The 18,032-nt window shown below is 46.3% G+C and overlaps 2 protein-coding genes across 2 annotated transcripts in view; one reads left to right on the top strand and one right to left on the bottom strand.

Moving 5' to 3' along the window:
• The window catches only part of RHBDL3 (rhomboid like 3), a 60,200-nt gene extending 50,656 nt beyond the window's left edge, over positions 1-9,544 (top strand). The window contains exons 7-9 of the mRNA XM_017812086.1: positions 714-814; positions 3,395-3,455; positions 4,153-9,544. Coding sequence (XP_017667575.1) covers positions 714-814; positions 3,395-3,455; positions 4,153-4,424 — 434 coding nt within the window. The 3' untranslated portion in view covers positions 4,425-9,544. The remainder of the gene's footprint in view (positions 1-713; positions 815-3,394; positions 3,456-4,152) is intronic.
• A 984-nt stretch (positions 9,545-10,528) lies between these two features.
• On the bottom strand, positions 10,529-16,763 carry CUNH17orf75 (chromosome unknown C17orf75 homolog). The gene is made up of 10 exons (XM_017812197.1): positions 16,636-16,763; positions 16,333-16,401; positions 15,638-15,763; positions 15,080-15,220; positions 14,823-14,880; positions 14,026-14,145; positions 13,346-13,410; positions 13,089-13,225; positions 12,462-12,565; positions 10,529-11,888 (listed from the first exon to the last, which is right to left on the bottom strand). The coding sequence occupies exons 1-10, from the start codon at positions 16,761-16,763 to the stop codon at positions 11,679-11,681; spliced, it is 1,158 nt and encodes a 385-aa protein (XP_017667686.1). The 3' UTR covers positions 10,529-11,678.
• Positions 16,764-18,032: the final 1,269 nt, after the last annotated feature.

Raw genomic sequence — 18,032 nt, 5'->3', positions numbered from 1 at the left:
CCTGCTCATCAAAAAGATCTTCATTATCCCTGCCTTGTGACACCAAATCTGCCTTTGTCTCTCTAGCTCTGAAATTACTCTTAAATTTGGCAATGAAAGGAGCTTTGAGCGGATCCAAGCCTCCAGCTGGGATAAGGAGAAGCAGCGTCTGTGTTTGGGTGCATTGTTACCAGTGGTGCCTTTATGTGATTGACCTGTCACTTTGCTGTCATGTGTCTCCTGCCCCCATCCAGGATATTTTTAGCTGATTTTACTCTGAAGTTTTACAAGTAACAAGCTGTGCTTTGATCAGAGGCCTATGCTAAGTTACAAGTCCAGAGTTCCTTCTCCCTGTGCAAATATTTGTCTTGCCAACATGGGAGCTCCTTCTATTTTATCATCAGGTGAGAAACAGGACACAGACATTTGTCTGCCTTCTGCTTCCTTGTTATTTCAATCAGGGTATAAATGCCTTTTTGTAGCACAACTCTAAAGATACTTTGCTGCCTTGCTTGGCTGCTTTTAAAGTAGGTGCAGAGGAATCAATCACTCACCGTCTTGGCAGTTCTAAAGGACTGGGTTGGCTCCACAAGCCAATCGATTCCCCCCTCTTTCTCTTTCTATATTACTGACCTGCAGCAATTAGCATGACCAGGCAGTAGCAGGGATGTGGGGGAGGAGAGGGAGTGGTTTTTTTGGCTGGCAATTGTCCCAAACCCTTGTTCTTTCTGCAGGGTCCCTGGCAGTGTCAGTGGCTGACATGAGGGCGCCGGTGGTGGGCTCCTCTGGAGGTGTGTATGCTCTTGTCTCCGCTCACTTGGCCAATATAGTGATGGTGAGTACCAGAAGGACTGTCTGACCTCTCCAAAGTGAGCCAGGTGGCCCAAAGGGCTTGGAAATAAGGCCTGGCTCAGCTGTTGGTCATTCAGAGTTAAGTCTTGTCTCAGTGGTGTGCTCCTGCAATGGGAATGTGACACTGGGGCTGGTGGCTCGGTCCCCTGATGATTGGCAGCTCGCCAGGAGAAGCCAAAGGTGCTGGTAATCCAAGACTTACCAGTGTTCTCCAGGCTATCAGCTATCCTTGCAAGGGCTGCCAAGTGTTTGAGGAGAAGGAGCTGCCTGGCTCTGCAGAAGTTGCAGACGTGTTTCTGTCTGCATGGGCTGTGTAATTTTACTGGGTATCTAATGAAATTTAGTGCTCAGTGGACTCGTGTGCAGAACGTCCCTTATCTCCATTTGTAAAACCCAGACTGGAGCTGAACCCTGGGTGATCTGTGATACCTCTTTTGGCTGTTTCACCTAATGAAATACTTCACAAAGGTCAGTAAACAGCAGCAGCATCATTCCTCTAAAGCTGGAAGCAGGAGCTCCATCCCAGCCCTCCCTAGGTGGTGGCAGAGCCCAGCACATCTGCCTGGGGGTCTCCTCAGCTGACACTGGCAAAAAGGGCTTCGCTGAGAGAGGACTGTGTGTGGTGGCACAGGGGTGCGTGTCTGTCCTGTGCCAGCAATGCCAGAGCAGAATAACCATAAAAATGATGATAATCCTTCTCCCCTGGCTCTGAGTGGGAAGATAACATGGTTTGGCTGCAGCAGAGAAAGAAGGTCTGTTGGATGGGTGCTGGCAAACATGTGAGTGTGTGGTGGTCCTGGAGTCGAGCCTAAAAGAAAACCTTGTACTTAAAGCTTGTGTGCAGTGCAGTCAGCAGGCTCCAGCTGTGCCCCACAATGGTGCTGCTCCAGACGGGCTTTGGAGCAGCTGGAAGCAGGGAAATGAGTGATTTCCTGAGCATAACTGGTCTCCTTTGCCATCTTCAAGCTTTTCAGAGCATGAATGAGCTGGGGCTGGTGTCCAAATTGGGACACTTGAGGGCTGGCAGAGGCAGGGGGAGTGGAGGAGAGGGGCTACCCTGTACCACAGGGTTTCTGCTGGGGAATTGCCTCCTTAGATACAGCTATTTTTAGTATGATTTGTGCTCCCTGCCACGGTGCCAACAGAAGCAGGAGGGAGCTTCCTCTGCCTCCCAGGGTGGGAATGCAGACACAGGGGTTTTAACACTACAATTCGTAGGAACAAAGGTTGCTTTAGAGGAAGAGGCTCTGCCAGAGGTGTGTGGAAAGTCTTCAGCAGTTACCTTCCCAGACTTCTTCAAACATCACAAAGTGGTCTGTGATTTCACTGCTCATTGGCCTCCTCCAAATTTATTTACCAATTGCAACCTTAGCATCTATATTTCCCCATTATCCACTGCCTCTCTTATCATCTGAAATTGCTTTTACTGCCTTTCCAGTTCTGGTGGAGGGTTTTTTTTGCTTTTCTTTCCCCCTCTCCTCTGTCTTTGCTCACTTCTTGTCTAGATGTGATGCTGAAGGACACTGTGGCTGTTTGCTGGCAAAGCACAGCCTGGCACAGGTGCTTTGGGTGCTGGGAGAGGAGGGGCTGGTCCAGAAAGGGTCTCTTGAAGCCACTGTTCCCCTGAGCCTCCTGACAGTGAAAGGAAATAGGAACATTCCTGCTTGTAAAAAGAAATATTACTGGAATTAAATACACAAAATAACCAACAGGGGGAGGCAATAAAGCATGTCACCCCAAGGAAAAGAGTGAGGGGAGGAATTCAAAGCAGCTACATGGAAATGAAAGCTGAAGGAAGCAGCACAGTATTAATCAGCATGAGCTCAGAGCTTTCTGACTGGGTTAGGTTTCTCTGTGGAGAGAGAGAAAACGAGTTACTTATTTTGTAGAGATTGCATTTTTGCAGCCCCAGAAGTGATTTACAGACAGATCCCACATCAACCTTGAATATATGTAATACATATTGCAAAATATTTCTTCAGCAGGCTGAAAAGTCACTGGGTGCCATTAAAGTTAGGCTGAAGAGTTTACAAGCATTTTTTTAAATTATTATTTCTTCAGCGTGATGAACAGGGAGGTTTTCACAAGAGACCTGACTATCTTGGGATCTCAGACTGCTTTCAATGGGAGAAATTTCATTTAGTCACTGAATAATAATAATGGTGCAGTCATACTTCTGAGTTCCTCAAAATTTGATCTCTTTTTCTGCTTGAAAATGTTGTGCAAATGAGAAAGGAGGAATTTAAATATCTCTCCTGTGATTTCTGATTATCATTCAGAGATTCTTCTTCCTGTATATTGATTAATGACCAAGTCTGAAGAGAGAGGAGGCTGAATCCAGGCTTTCTTATGGCACTGTTTCCTTGTTATGCTTTTACTGAGGTCTTTTTATTTCTGTATGCTCAGCTAAAGGTCTGAGCTGCAGAATTTCACATATCCTTTATGGCCATGGCCTCTGGGACTGACAGATCTGTGTGTGGAGTGGTGGGTGGAGAGAATAGATCCGAGTGTAATAGCCAGGTTTGGATGCAGCACCACTTTGTTTTCCTTGTCTCTCTTCCAGAACTGGTCCGGGATGAAGTGCCAGTTCAAGCTGCTGCGCATGGCTGTCGCCTTGATCTGTAGTGAGTATCACAGAGGCCTTGGCATGCAGGAATCCTGCTTTGTTAGTCCTTGTCATAACAGTTCATGCTGATTCAGGGAGTTTGACTTTGCAGCAGTTTTGGTAGGAACTTGCAGCTGGACCCTCTGGCAGCACAAACCACACCGCTCTCAACTGCAGATTTTGGCTTTCAACACCATGGTTTGTGAACGAGGGTTTGTCATCAGCCAGCTTGTGGTGTTTGTGGAGATGTGGGACTTAAACACCTTCTCCTGGGATTCCTAAAACAAGCAATGCTTTTGTAATGAGAATACTTGGGTTTCCTGGGGCACTTCCTATCTGGGGTGGCAGCAGCATTATCCACACGCTAATGAATTATCTTCTGGCCATATCCCCAGGGTGGCACAACAAGGGAAGCTAAGCCATGTGTTCATCACAGGCAGCTGTCTTCAAATTCCAACTCGTTTTTTTTTTATGGTTTTGGTATAAATTTTGGGAGGTGAATATTGCCCCACCTGTCTACACTCCCACTTACCAAGCACTGGGGACACCTCGTTTCTGTGCACCACAGTCCTGACACAGCTCAGGCTTCCCAGCTTCCCTGAGCTCACCATGCCGGGCAATTTTTCCCTCTCTGTCTCTCTGGGGACGCAGTGCTGCCTGCCAGATGGACTCGAGAAGGGACAGACAATTAATTTATCTTTCCTTCTTTGTTCCAGTGAGCTTTGAATTCGGCAGAGCCGTGTGGCTGCGGTTCCACCCCTCGGCGTACCCGCCGTGCCCCCACCCCAGCTTCATGGCCCACCTGGGAGGGGTCATGGTGGGAATCACCCTGGGAGTCGTCATCCTGAGGAACTATGAGCAGAGACTCCAAGATCAGACTTTATGGTGGATCTTCCTTTCTATTTATGTCATTTTTGTCTTGTTTGCCATCTTCTGGAACATTTTTGCCTACAGCCTGCTGGATCTAAAGCTACCTCCCCCTCCCTGAAACCACGGGACAGAGAACTGGAGAGCGGAAATCATCTGTCAGCTGTGTGGCATGAATGGAGATGGAGGATCTATTTTTGTGTTTAACTTAGGGGAGGATGATTCTTCTCAACACAAGCGTGTGCTGGAGGAGATGCTTAAGGATCTCATGAAAGAACGGGCTGATCAGTTTGTCCACAAATCCAGCAGGTTCTGCAGTCCTGGCTGGCCGTGCCCTGCGGTTTGTGCCCTGCCCCTGGGCACTCACTGCCTGGGCTGCTGGCACACATCAACGTTCTGTAGGAGATATCTGTATTTTCCAGGTCAGTGCTGGAATTAGGGCCAATTGCAGAGTGAATCTCCTCACTGTTACTGGACACTAAAAGGGAAAAAGAGCAGACATTTGCTAATTAGAGACTCACATGGTACTCACAGGGCGGCTTGAGTCTGGTCTCTATGGACACATCTGACTGTTCAGCCATACCAGTGCCACTGTCTAATTACTTGAATGGTTCTGAAGGTATTTTAGCCTGTGGTGAAACTTGTCTTGCACAACTTTCAGAGGAATCAGCAGAACTTGCTCACACAAAGTGATGGAGACTGGGCTCCAACCACAGGTCAAATGAAGTTGCACTATAAACATTGGGAATCTTTAGAGTGTTGTAGACACCCAGGCAGAGGTGACTTCTACTGTGCATGTTTCACTTGATTTTGATTAATTAGTCCCCCCCTCCCCAGCCTACTGTGGCAAGAGGGTGTGGCTGGGGTTTCTTTTTTGAGGGATGAAGAAAAGGAGGGCAAATGTTCATTTGTGGTTTTATCAGAGGACAATCAGGTGCTGTTTTTTTCTCACTGTATTTCTGGCCATGCTGACCTAACACCTGGCCTTGCAGTGAGCTCCTAGCAAGGATCTCAACTCTTCCAGCAGGTTCTTCCTAGAAAAGTGGGACCAGGATCACCTACAGCAGCCCAGGGTGGGAACTATCCAGCCTTTGCAGCCATACAGTCCATTTGGGGCCAGGTCCACTGAAGGCAGTGGAGTTAAATCAGGTTGTGTGCAGCACTGGTTTCCCACAGAAGTGAAAATGGTGTTATGGTGCTACAGTGATCATTGTCAAACAGATAAAACTGGTTTTAAGGTGACTGCTGCATTTTGAGGGTGCCTCTTCCTGAGGCAATGGATGTTCAGGAGCTCCAAACAAGAGTTAGTTGCAATGATGCCTTTTTCTTTAACGTTGGCCAAGGCCAGGTCCAGGCAGTGTGACTGGGCTGTGGCACAGTCCACACAGTTGCCTGCAGGGACCTGAGGACCACAGGGGAACATCTGTGGCATGAGCAGTGCCTACAGGTACTCCTGTCTGTAAGGTGCTTAACTTGTTGTCACTTTAGAGAGCTGCCAAACCACAGTCCAGGAATGTGGGTGCCCTCCTTTTCTCTCCCCTTTACCCACCTATTGGATGGTCTGGATAAAGCAGCCAGAAGAGTCTCTCCAGACAAGGTCCTCTTTTCCTTTTTTCCCTTTCCCTGCTGGTGCCCAGGCACAGCCCCTTGAGCCTTCCACAGCACATCTCACAGGCACTGTGGTAGTTGTGTAGCAAAATGTCTCTGTGTCGTGGGCTTTATTCTCTCAGTTGTGTTATCTGTGCTGCCATATGATACCACAAGCTGGTAGGAGTCTATCCTTCTGGAGGGGATATTCACAAGTGCTTCTCAGCTGCCCCCTTCTTTGCCTCCTGTGGGAAAAATAACTCTGGTTTGAGGGGTGAAGTTCTGCTCCCACAGAATGCACTGGAAAAAAACTTCTGTTGCCTCGGGGAAAGGGAGGGGGGAGAAAATAAGTGAAAAAAGCCTTACCTGAAAAGAAACAATTTTGGCACCCTTGTGCACAGAAATGGGATTTCTGAGGGTGGCAGCACCTTTGTTGTTCTGCATGGCCAGTGCAATGCTTGTGGGCCCTCAGACCCAGGAGCAAGAGGAAGAGAGAAGGGTCAGAGCTCTGTTCAGGTTCCCTGTGCCCTTTCACCTCTGCAGTTCAGATCCAGATGGAAGCAGTCACGAGAGTTCCCATGGATTGTTCCAGGTGCTGGCCCAGGGAGTGCTGTAGCAGTGGAGATCATGTCCTTGTGGAACTGCAGGGGAGCAGGAGAGCAGGGAGAGTGCTGGCAGAGACATGGTTAACAAGTAAGGAGGACATTCCTTCCCTCACCTATTGCTAAGCCTTTCTCATTAAAGATGCCTTTAAACAGAGGTGACCAGGACTGGGAGTTCCCTTGAAGTTTTAGGAAAACTTTTAAAATGTTGGTAGAAAATTCCAATTTGCAAAAAAAACCCCTCCAAACTATTTTGCCTGTAATTTACCAGAGTACAATATGCACCAATTGGCTTTTATTTTTGGTTTCTCAGCTGAAAGCTACTTAATGCCTATCAGATTCTCCCCAATGAGGGTTTCTGTGCCTGCCAGTGTGTGCTCTGGAGTGAAGGAGCAAGATGCAGATTCAAGAGCCACCAGTTTCTTCATCAGCCTGACCATGGCCAACATGCCTTTGGTCTGCTCAGGAGTGGGAAGGAGCTGAACAGAGTAATGCAGACCCCCCTCTCTGGTCCTTTATCCATAGATTAATGGAGTTTACATGAACTGGTTGAAAACAGCTCTGAGATTGAGTTTATGACTTGTTCTTTTAAACTGTTGTTCATCTTCCTGACTTCCATTCTGTCTCCCAATACCCTGCCTGAGCAAGTCTACAGACAGCCCTGGGGACCAGAAAGGCCAGACTTTAAAGCAGTACTAGATTTATTGGGAGTGAAGCAATGAAACCCTCTCACATTCCTGCTCATCAGAGCTGAAATCTCCCCCCATACATGGAGCAGGTTGTCTGCTAGGAATCGATCAGCCCACGGAGTCAGGAGCAGCACCAAGTGCTTAAGCTTTTGTAATTATTTCTTTTAATCACTAAAATTACAGTGTGAAAACTTGTAATGTTTCTACAGAGTACTTTGAGTTCTGGTTATGTTGTTTTCTAACACACCCAGGAGTGCCACAGTGCTGCAGCACCACAGAGCTGAGAGCAGCCAGGCTTTCCTGTTACCTCCAGATGTCCTTGGAGCTGCCGGCTCGTGTCAGAGCCGGAATATTCCCCATCCTGCTCATTTGTGGTTCCAACTTCTCCCAGTCAGCAACGTGTTCCTGAAGGAGTGTCCTCCAAGGGACTGTTTTTGGTGATTCCTATGGTTTTATTTCAGCTGCTGCCAAGATTTTACATCAGTCACATAAAATGTGACTTTATTGACCCTCCAGCTGTGCAGTGTCAGAGCAGGAGTGTCACCCACGGACAGGTTTGAACAGGGCACCTGAGAGGGAGTTATTTTGTGCTGTGTCCCTGAGTGAGGACACAACACCTAAAAAAAAAAATCAGCCGTTTCTGTGCAGGGATTCCCTTGCAGAGAGCACATTGCAGGTCCAGCGGGGATGGGGCAGGAGCAGTGCGGTACCCGGGAGCCGGGAGTGCGGGATGTGGAGCTTCCAGGGACACCTGCCGGCAGCGCGGAGGCAGGACGGGAGCCGGCTCCTGCCTTTCCTAGAACGGGATCCGGCTCCTGCCTCTTCCCCAGGACGGGACCCGGCTCCTGCCTTCCCCAGGACAGGCGGGAGAAGGGGCTCAGGCAGCCGTGGGGAGCAGGAGGAGGAAGGAGGAAAACCAGGTAGATCCAAGTCCAAATGGCACCTTTTATTCCCACAGGTAAAGATTAATTTTCCACAGGGTGATAACACAGGAAGGAGGAGGGAGAGAGTTGTAGTGCAGTAACGGGAGAGGAGGGAGGTTACCAGAAACAGTCTCTGAGTGAGGTGTAGCACTTGTACATAGGCTGATGAATTTACGTTTGCTGAGTTCTTAAGACAACATCTTGTGTCACTGTTCCCCCATCAGTCGAGGAGGAATCTTAGCACTTACATGGCATATTGTGATTTTTCACTACTTGCTCCTTTGGCAGTGGGAAGTATGTTATCAACAGGGAAAGGGGGAGGCTGGAGAAATTGTTACTAGAAATAAAGCTTGGGGATTCTGCATCCCAAGATCTTGCTCCTTCTGATGGATTACACTGCCTATGTGTTTCAGATCAGATCAGACCATTTCAGTTTGAGCTGGGCTAGGAAGGATGAACCTGACACTTTACAGCTGGCACTAACCTGACTCCCTGCTGACCTCGAGGCAGCTGCTGCTCTGTGCCAATATTTCATCTCACAGCATCTCCCGTGGGCAGGACTTTCACACATTCTTCAGTGAGTAAAGAGCTCAAAGTCTGTTTACACAGATTCCAGCTCAGCTCAATTACTTTGGAAACCCCATCCTCTGGCTTTACCCAAAGTGGAACTGGAGAATGTGGGTGCACTTCAACACCAGCCACCTCTGGGGACAAGCTGGGCCCTGGAGCAGCCAGGCCAGCACCTCTGAATGCTGCTGCTCTCCTGTTTCCTCACAGAGGTGGCTGCTCTGCAGTGCTCTGGGACAGAACTCAGAGGTTCCTCCTGCAATCACTGATGCCAAGAGCTGGTTATGAAGGAAAACAGTGCATTCTGCAGCTCTATAAAAAAAGAATCATACTTAAGACAGGAAACAAGCTTGTTTAAGGGTAAATGTATTTTTAATGTCACCATTAATCATTGGCTTTTAATTGGAAAAAGGTTTCTAATGAGGTATTTCTGAAATGTCAGTAGGAGTACAGAAAATTTATGTTTCAGGGTACTTTACAACAGGAGCACAAAATATTCCCTAGGCCTGACTTAAGTAGCAAAAGTACCTTATTTTCAGTGAGCTTGATAGACACGTTGTCACTGACTCTCTCCTGACTCCCCCACAGTGTCTGTTTAGTTTGCAAATAAAGCCAGATTTATGCAGCTTTTCTTTTGCTTAGACTGCTAATGTTAACAACACATCCGAGTGTTAAACACAAAGCACTAAACTAAGTGATTTTCTGCCTTAAAATACTGAACAAATGATACTTTCCCGTGAAGGGCTAGTAAAACAAAGTGATACTTGCAAGGTAAGATGCTATGGTACGTCTCCAAATATTTTTGTATTGTGTACATTCTGTATATTTTTGTTGTAACAATATTATTTGAGCGCAGAATCCATTAAATTTTTTTTGGTGTTTTTTTTTGTTTGTTTATTTGTTTTCTGTTTCATTTTTCTTTTCTTTTTTAATAAAATTAAGTTGTTCTGTATCGCGTGCCAAAAAACAACCAAGAAAAAACTTTCAAGGAGGGTTTTGTCAGTTTGTTTATAATTAACACATTATTTAACAAGAGAGCATTGGTTTGGAGCTCTGCAATGGAATCTTCTAACGATGACATTAGTAACTCGTTTTTATGTCTGTCTAGGAGATAAAGGGGAGAGTAAAGTGCAGCTTCACTTCTTTTGGGACATAATGAGGATGCAGAACCAGCTTGGGACTTGCATGGAAATTCAGGTCTTGTCCCACATTTTGGCAGCTGCCACTGCAGTGCAGCAGTGACCTCAGCACTGCAGGGAAGGTGACTACCAAGAACATTAAACTGTTTAAATGTTGTTATTGGGGAGGAGGGTTGTGCTCTTTTAACATCAGTCTCTACTGAGTGTCTTTAAATCTGAGAGCCAACACATCCTGGTCTCTTGAACCGACAGTGGAAACAACATATCCAGAAAGTTCCAATGTGGAAGCGGGAGGCTTATTTTGAAAAATATTTTATGTTGTTGTTGGGATTTTGTGGGTTAAAGTGTAACTTCCAGGGAAGAAGACGTGACCAGCAGCAGCTCCTGTTAGATGTGTTATTCCTAAGGGAGGAGATCACTGCTGCTATGTGTGGGACTCAGCTCTTCCTGGCAGCTCTCTGGAGACACTTAAATCTCTCTGTTCATTACCCGAGGACTTCCAGCAAGAAGGTGAGGTGGGTTTTGTCGGTGTTTGTCAGGTAACACAAGAAGTCTCACTGCCTACGAGCACCAAACTTTTTTCTTGCTACCTGTTCTTCACATCCCACTTACCTTTTTGAGCACTGAGCTGTGAATATGACACTTGCAGCTCCTCTGCATTGTGTGATAACAGGTTTTACACAGAAGACATCAAGGACAACACTCATTTGCAATTTACAGGCACACTACTAAGGATTTGAGTTTATTGTAAACTTTATTTCACACAGTGGTGTCACAGGAAAGCACCAAACTTCTGTCATCACAGTACAGAGCAGAGGCACAACAGTCACACTGAACCATGTTCATCACAGTCACTATTTCAGGGAGAATTCTCCCAACACCCTCTGCTGCAAAGGGAAACCACAGGAGTTTTGCTGTTATCAGGTTTGCAGAAATCATTCTCATTTAGGAGGTCTCTCAGAGACTTTGTGAGTTTGGATTCCAGCTGTAGCCAAAGATTTCCTTCAGGTATTCTGCTGCCCACCTGTCCTATGACGTGGGAAAGAATTCATTGCTGAAATACAACAAAATATTTTAAAGTCTGAACCTGGGAACTTAATTTACTTCAATTCTGAAGAAGTTTCATCTAATTTAAAGTTAATATTTAATCTATAAAATTTTCAGATTTAATTCTTCCTAATTAAAAAAACATATGATGATTTACAGTTAGCAAAATGGGTACTAAGAACATACAAAGGTGCTGATCACACCACAAACTAAGAAAGAAGGGATTCATCAAATAGCTTGGGAACTTCAGATGCCTGTCCTGTGTCACTGAAACTGTTCAGTCTTTAGGCAGCTCTGTCTCATACCATTTAATGACTTGTTTATCCAGTGACAGAACAGTCAGTTTGAAAGCAGAATGCACAAAGTAGCTACAGACTTGTTACCTATGTTCTCTTATATAATCTGATTAATTCATTTACTATAATCTATCCAGGTGTTTGTGCTCCTTTATTAAAACAAAGTAGCCAGATCCTAATGATTACACATGATAATTTTGAAGACATTTAAAATATTAAAAACACTGAAATGCTTGCCAGGTAAGGGATTTGGGTTTGGGTTTTCTTTCATGTAGTGACTGTAAAAAACAAACATCATGATTTCCTCAGAAGAGGAGCAAGTCAGTTGGACAATCTGGTAAGCACTAAAAACTCTGCAGGAGTTTGTATGATCTGATATTTACACATTAAAAAGCTTCATCTGAAAAAGACAAAAGGCAGGTGAAGCTGCAACTTAAGTTTGACTTGGGTAATACTTTTAAATATAAATTAAAAATTCTGCAATAGCTTCACGGAAGAAACGAATGATTTATACGTAAGGTAATTTTAAGCCACCGCTGTTTCTCTCATGAATTCCTCGAGGACGGTCACTACATTCTTGGCTTCTGGCATCTCTGCATGCTCCACTTTGACAATCTTCAGGAGGATGTCTCCACTGCCACAGTTCTTCAGGAACAGGTAGCACTTGAACAGGGCATAGTGGTTCATCTCAGCCTGGCGGATAAACCTCTTCAGGTTGTTAATGTCCTGGATGGCCTAAAAGAGCAAGCAGAGCATATTCTTATCCTTCTGTGTGGAAAGAAAACACATGACCATGTGGGAAATGAAGGGTATATAGCAGGAGAAGCAAAAGCATTTCCAATAGCAATTTTGTGTTACTACTCAAGAGTAATGTAAGCATGGAGTACTGTCCCTGATGTATATAACCACTGTTACTGTGGACACAACTTGGTGTGCCCAAACTTGCAGCAAGAATTCCCCTATTATGGCAGCTCACCTAAGAAGTGTTAACTACTGAACCCGTGTCACCAGTTACACCATATTGTGTGTGCACAGCTCAGATTAACAGGATTTAAAGAAAGGAAAAAAAATGTGGGTTTTATTTTAAATGAGAAAACACCTTTGGAACATTCACTGAGGAAACTTCCATACTGCTTTATAGGGGTCAACTGCAGTAAGCCAAGCCTCAAATTAAACTTCAGGGTTACTCAGTTAATGACATACAGACACTGTAAATAACCTGCAACTTTTTTTTGCTGCAAGAAGAGTATTTGCTCCCTCAGCAACCCCCATGTCTTCTTCAAGTCTTTAACATATATGAACATGTACCTTCAGTTTGAAGTTTTCCAAAATCTGCCGGAAGAGAAATGGATTGCCACCTTCAGCACCGTTCACAAAAGCCTGCATCCAGTCCTCACAGAATCTGTTGCTCCCTGTTACATGTTCAGGAACATGGAGAAGAGAAGAGTAAATGAGCTCCACATAAATATACAGCTGCATTCATCTGGTTTAATCCCTCTCATGTAACAGCTGATAGTCGTATACCTGGGCCAGAAAATAAGTTTTAAGGAAAAACAGTATATGTGGAAGAGAAAAGCTAACACAGCTACAGTGATTACATGACACTCTGATTGTTGAATCCCTTTTCACAGCATTTGTTAAAATCACAACAGGAATAATAAGTTTTGCAGATTCCCTGAATTGTACAAGTATTTTCATAGGGATGAATGATGGGTGTTATTACCAAGCATTTTCAACCCAGAGTTCCAGTGTCTGGGGTAACAAACCACCCTGGTACTTCCTAGGACAGATGTTGTGGCTTCCAGCCAGAATCCCAACTTTCTGGGCAGGAGCCTACAAGTTTCTGAATATCCTCAACAGCCTCTGCCGTGCCCATCTGTGAGCAGCTGCGGGATCCCAGGGGCGTACATGAAGCATTCCCAGCTGTGATCTCACCTGCATTGTGTAACTGGGGCTGAGCTGCACTGCAGTCTATAACCAGGGACTTGTGCTGTTCCTCGGTCATGGCAATGCACAGGGAGGTCATTGTGCCTTCCTGGACCAGTCCTTGCAGGCTGGCAGCTGCCAGGAACCTGGCACAGAGAGCTCTTGTGAACTGCTTGCTTCTTTACAGCTCCTGGACAGCAGGGAGGAGGCTGTCACACACAGAAGCCAAGTTACTCACAGGTTCCTTGGTCCCAAAGTATCTTTACCTGCTGATGTCCTTTTCTGTTCTTTCATCTGCATTTTTTACTTCTACAGGAGTATAACTCAAAGCCTGAACACAAACAAAGAAAAAAGCTGGATGCAACGGTGCTATTACTGCTGTTGCTATATTGCAGTTATGAGCAATAAATACATAATGTGGTACTTTAAAAATTGTTCTTTTCAAGGCAGTACTCCATGTTCTAGTTATTGCAGCAGGTTTTGCACTCAGAAGAAATTCAGCAGTTACACTCTGTTAGCTATTCCATCCAAAGCCTCCTCAATCTCAGGGATTAGAGCTAGGATTAGTTTCTTTTCTGTTTCCAGTGAATTACAGGAGGCACATACACAATATAACACCCCTTTTTGTTCAGGGGAATTATACCAGGGACAGCCTGCTCAGGCTATTTCTAATTTTCTTATTCTAATTTCAACGTGGGCACTGTTAGGTAATTTTATATGAGTTAACTATAATAATTAATGGAAGAAATTGTTATGTGTTTCCTTATCAATAAAGGAGGGAAAAGGTACTTGTGCTGAATTAAAAGGGGGAAAAAAAAAAGAAGAAAAAAGCTGCTCTTCATTTCCTCCTGCTGGGAAAGCAAATGCAGGAAACATTTTAACTATGTTGGAGTCACTGAGGTGCCTTCTGAAGGTTTTTTAGTTACCCAGTTTTAAATACACTTACAGCGTGTAACAGAGAGGCCAGTTTGTCCTGGAAGAGCTGCACCACCCTCTGGATCGGGCAGATGGCATCCTCAAACCAGCTCCTCAGGTAGGGGCTCACACAGCTCTCCAAGTTCTTTTGCTGTGACAGGTTGAAACGTTAAAGCTTTAACTACAAATTAGATTTCTACACAAATAGAAGCCTATTAATAATCTACTCAACCTAAGATATTTGGATGTCAGAGCCTTCTTAATCCTAAACCACAGAGAACTAAAATAATGAGTTTGACATTTAAAGCCGCACTTTATCAGCAATGAAAGGCTTTGCATTTTAAGGAACAGCCAGAACTGAAATATTATGGTATATATTGAGCAAAGACCATGCAACAGCAGACTGGGTGACAAAGAGACTTAAGAGGAAGAGTTTCCACTAGAAAAATGTGACAAGAAACCCACAAAAAATCCTTCTTTAACATTCAGAAGGGGTAAGAATCGAGGTGGACATCAATGATTTCCTTGTAGACCATTATCTTTTATTAGTCATTCTTCTCTCCAAATCTAACTGTAAGTAACCTTTAAGAGATTCATGACTAGCACAAAAAATATCCTCCCCTTCTCTTTTTTTTTCCTTTTGACTTGTGTGGTTGAGAGCACTTTAGACATTCATTGTCACTACAGTGAATCAAGTATCTCTCACAGTGTTTTACTGCTACTTAAAACACCTATTTTGGCTCTATAGACTAAATCTTCCAGATTGTCTTAGCAATTAATTTGGGTAAATACTCATTTTCACCACTTAAAGAAAGAGTTAGGCCTTACCTCCAAGTCAAGGTTTATCTTCAGACTTTGAATGTATTTGTCCAGCTCAAGTCTGAAAGTATCTTCTTAAGGAAAATAAGGTGCATCAGTTAAGACCTGCATTTTTCCCTTTCAGTGTATGGCTGTCACTGACATTTTCAGTTACTGGAAGGTGTGCACAAATGAGCTGATTTCAGGTAGAAACAGACAAAATGACAGGATAATTTTTACATCATCTCCCTCTCCACACCGGTAAAGGAAGTCAGAGGTAAGGATATAGTTCCAGACCTTTCTCTGAGCCACCTAAGAAACAGACCACATATTCTGGAGCATTGGGGTCCGATTCCAGTGTCCCCATTTCTAGAAGATTTTCTTGTTGGAAACGACAGTAGTAACAACCAACTTTGCTTTCTGGTATGCTGTGGAAAAAAAAAAAAAAGAAAAAAATTATTTTGTTCCAGATAGATCACAATAAATAAGTGCAAAAAGCAGACAGACATGATTTCTGAGAGAATTTTCACCCACTAGCACTGGTGGCTCCTATGGTCATATATAAAGCTCTTAGACCTTCTTTTTTCCTCTGTGGTGTGATTAGAGTAGTTTAAAAGGAAATAATCATAAACACATGGACTGTTTTAAATTATTGACTGCAATATATTTCTCGAAGCTATGTAAAAAAGGAAAGTGCCTTTGTGTAAGGCTGTTATTAACAGCAGCAGTAAACTGAGAACATGGAACCAGGATTAGACCAAAGAGCAGCAGCAGACAGGCAAGATGTGCAGTGCTGCCAATGTTCCCTACAGCTTCTCATCCACAAATAATCTTAAATATTTTACCTGAGCCCCACCGAGGCTACACTGCCCATCCCTTCAAACAGGGCTCCCTTAGTGAGGCGCTTGGCGATAAAACCGCGCAATTCTGTCTCCGCTTCAGCTGGTAAGTTCGTGTCCAGCAAGGTGAGGCTTTACAAACAAGAAGAAATTGTTAGCAAAAATCAAATGTTACCGTTTTGTTTCACCAAGTACAGAACCTGCCTCTAGCAGGGGGACCCCTGTGATCTCTCTCTGGTGACAGCTGACAGGTCTCTGACTTGTGCCCCATCAGGAGCAGTCAGTGATTTGTCCCCTCCCCAGCACTCTGGAGTTATGGTGTCAGCTCATGCTGCCCTTCCCAGCAGCTCTTTCTTCCCATGTTTCCCTAGTTGTGATACAGAGCTTATGGAAACATGTCCACTGAAAATTAATAAATTTTTGTTATCTGTTACCTATACAAAGACCTAAGTCAATACAGAAATATGAAGTAGCAAAGAAAAGAGTTCAAACTCAGATGGTAACTTATGTTTAATACATTATTTGAGCTATGCAATTGTGTCCATTCCTCAGGTATTCCAGAAGAAGCACCCAGGGGACTCCAGTCTGCTTTCACAGGGGTTTGTGCTTTGAAGGCACTGCAATGGACCTAACAATGACCTGACAGCAATTCGGCAGAGACTTCAAAGCGTGTTGCCGGTGATTCTGCAGGTCGGCTTTACCTGAAGTCCTCGGTGGAGGGGGTGTGTGCCCCGGCCCCGCCATCCCCGCCGGCCGCTCCCTGCGCGGACCTGAAAGCCAAGGGATTCCCAGGATTGATTTTTATACCCGTGACACGGAACAGGGACCGCGATAGGGAAAGGTACGGCCCGAGGGCGAGTCAAAGCAGCAGCACGGAATCGGTGCATTATGGGAGGGAAAGAATCTCATCCGGGAGAGAGAAGAGGGAAAAAATACAGGGGATTCAGGGAGCTGGGAACAGCCGAGGCCTGGGGCGGCCTCCCCGCGGGGACCCGGCGCCTCACCTGCGGTAGCCGTAGAGGCCGTGGTAGGTGCTGCCGTGCCGCTCCGGCCGCCGCTCCTCGCCCGCGCCGCCGCCCTCCTCGCTGCTCTCCAGCTCCCGCTCATCGCCGTCCGGCAGCGCTGGCAGCATCGCGGCCCGAGCCCCGAGCCCCGCCTGTCCCCGCGGAGCCGCCCCGGAGCCGCCGAGGCGCGGTGGGTGCGCGGTGAACCCGCCCCGCTGAGCCCGCCCCGGGCCCGGCGCTGGGAGGAGCGTTCGGGGCCGCTGGAGGAGCCACGAGCCGAGTCCTCACCCCGCCGAGAGCCAGCGTTTCACCAGCGCTGGAACGGCTCCGGCTGCTGCGGCTCCTGTTTGCGCAGCGTGCAGGACAATGCGGTACAGACCCCGCGGGGCCCGTGTCAGTACAGGCGATCCTTCACTGACCTAACGGCAGGACCCGCTCAAATCAAGTTTCATAGAATCACAGAATCACAGAATCATTCAGGTTGGATGGGACCTCTGGAGATCATCCAGTCCAACCCCCTGCCCAGGCAGGGTCACCTGCAGCAGGTGACACAGGAACGCGTCAGGTGGGTTTGGAATGTCTCCTGAAGCAGAGACTCCACAGCCTCCCTTGTGTTGTAGATAAGCCTCGTGGGGAGCAGCTCTGACCCCCAACTGCAGCAGGGCCACTGCAAAGCCTTGGATGAGGCTGATGGTTGGACTTGATGATCTTACAAGTGTTTTCCAAGCTCAATGACTCCGTGATTATGTTCTAAGCAGCTGGTGGACTGGCCTCGAGCTGGAGAGCTGTGGGGATAACACAGACACGCCCCGCAATGGGTTGCCAGTGTAACAGAGGGACCAGCCTGGCCAGGCACAGGAAGCTGAGGAGGGTGACAACGCAACACGTTTCAGTTGTTTTTATTGTGTTCTCGGAGGGCCAGGCTCCCCCACACCCCATGGCCTCACTGTCAGCAGCCCGTAACACGGACACAGCTGGCACCACAACACTGCACAGCACAGTCTAAGCAACACCGTCTTCTTGCCCTGTCAGATTTCGTAGGGAAAACACAGTTTCTCTGCATCACTAAATATGAAGACGAGAAACAGTTTAGATTAGATCTTAGGAGGAAGTTCTTTGCTGTGAGGGTGGTGAGCTGGATCGAGCTCTGAGCAACCTGGTCTAATAGAATGTGTCCCTGCTCACGGCAAGGGGGTGGAACGAGATGCTCTTTAAGGTCCCTCCCAACCCAAACCATCCCGTGACTCTATAACTCTATGACACATGTCGGTGCCTCAGGCCGCGCACCCACAGCCCCCACCGGACAAAATGGCGGCGGCGCCGTGAGGGGACTCGGGACAGCCCGAGGGGGCCGCGCGCGCGTCACGTGGGCACTCCCCCCTCCCTTCCCTCCCGGC

Source organism: Lepidothrix coronata, unplaced genomic scaffold (assembly GCF_001604755.1).
Source record: "Lepidothrix coronata isolate B3197 unplaced genomic scaffold, Lepidothrix_coronata-1.0 Scaffold34, whole genome shotgun sequence".
In the NCBI taxonomy this organism is placed as follows: Eukaryota; Metazoa; Chordata; class Aves; order Passeriformes; family Pipridae; genus Lepidothrix; species Lepidothrix coronata.
The sequence above is the reverse complement of the archived record's forward strand: the minus strand, read 5'-3'. Positions and strand labels throughout refer to the sequence as shown.

What these genes read in the sequence shown, in the direction of transcription:
- CUNH17orf75 (XM_017812197.1), bottom strand. Translation starts at nt 16,763, where the DNA reads ATGCTGCCAGCGCTGCCGGACGGCGATGAGCGGGAGCTGGAGAGCAGC. An exon ending in GCCCCAGTTACACAATGCAG is followed by an intron (nt 12,566 to 13,088) that starts GTGAGATCACAG and finishes AACATGTAACAG; the next exon opens with GGAGCAACAGATTCTGTGAG. An exon ending in TGGAAAACTTCAAACTGAAG is followed by an intron (nt 11,889 to 12,461) that starts GTACATGTTCAT and finishes TTGCTCTTTTAG; the next exon opens with GCCATCCAGGACATTAACAA.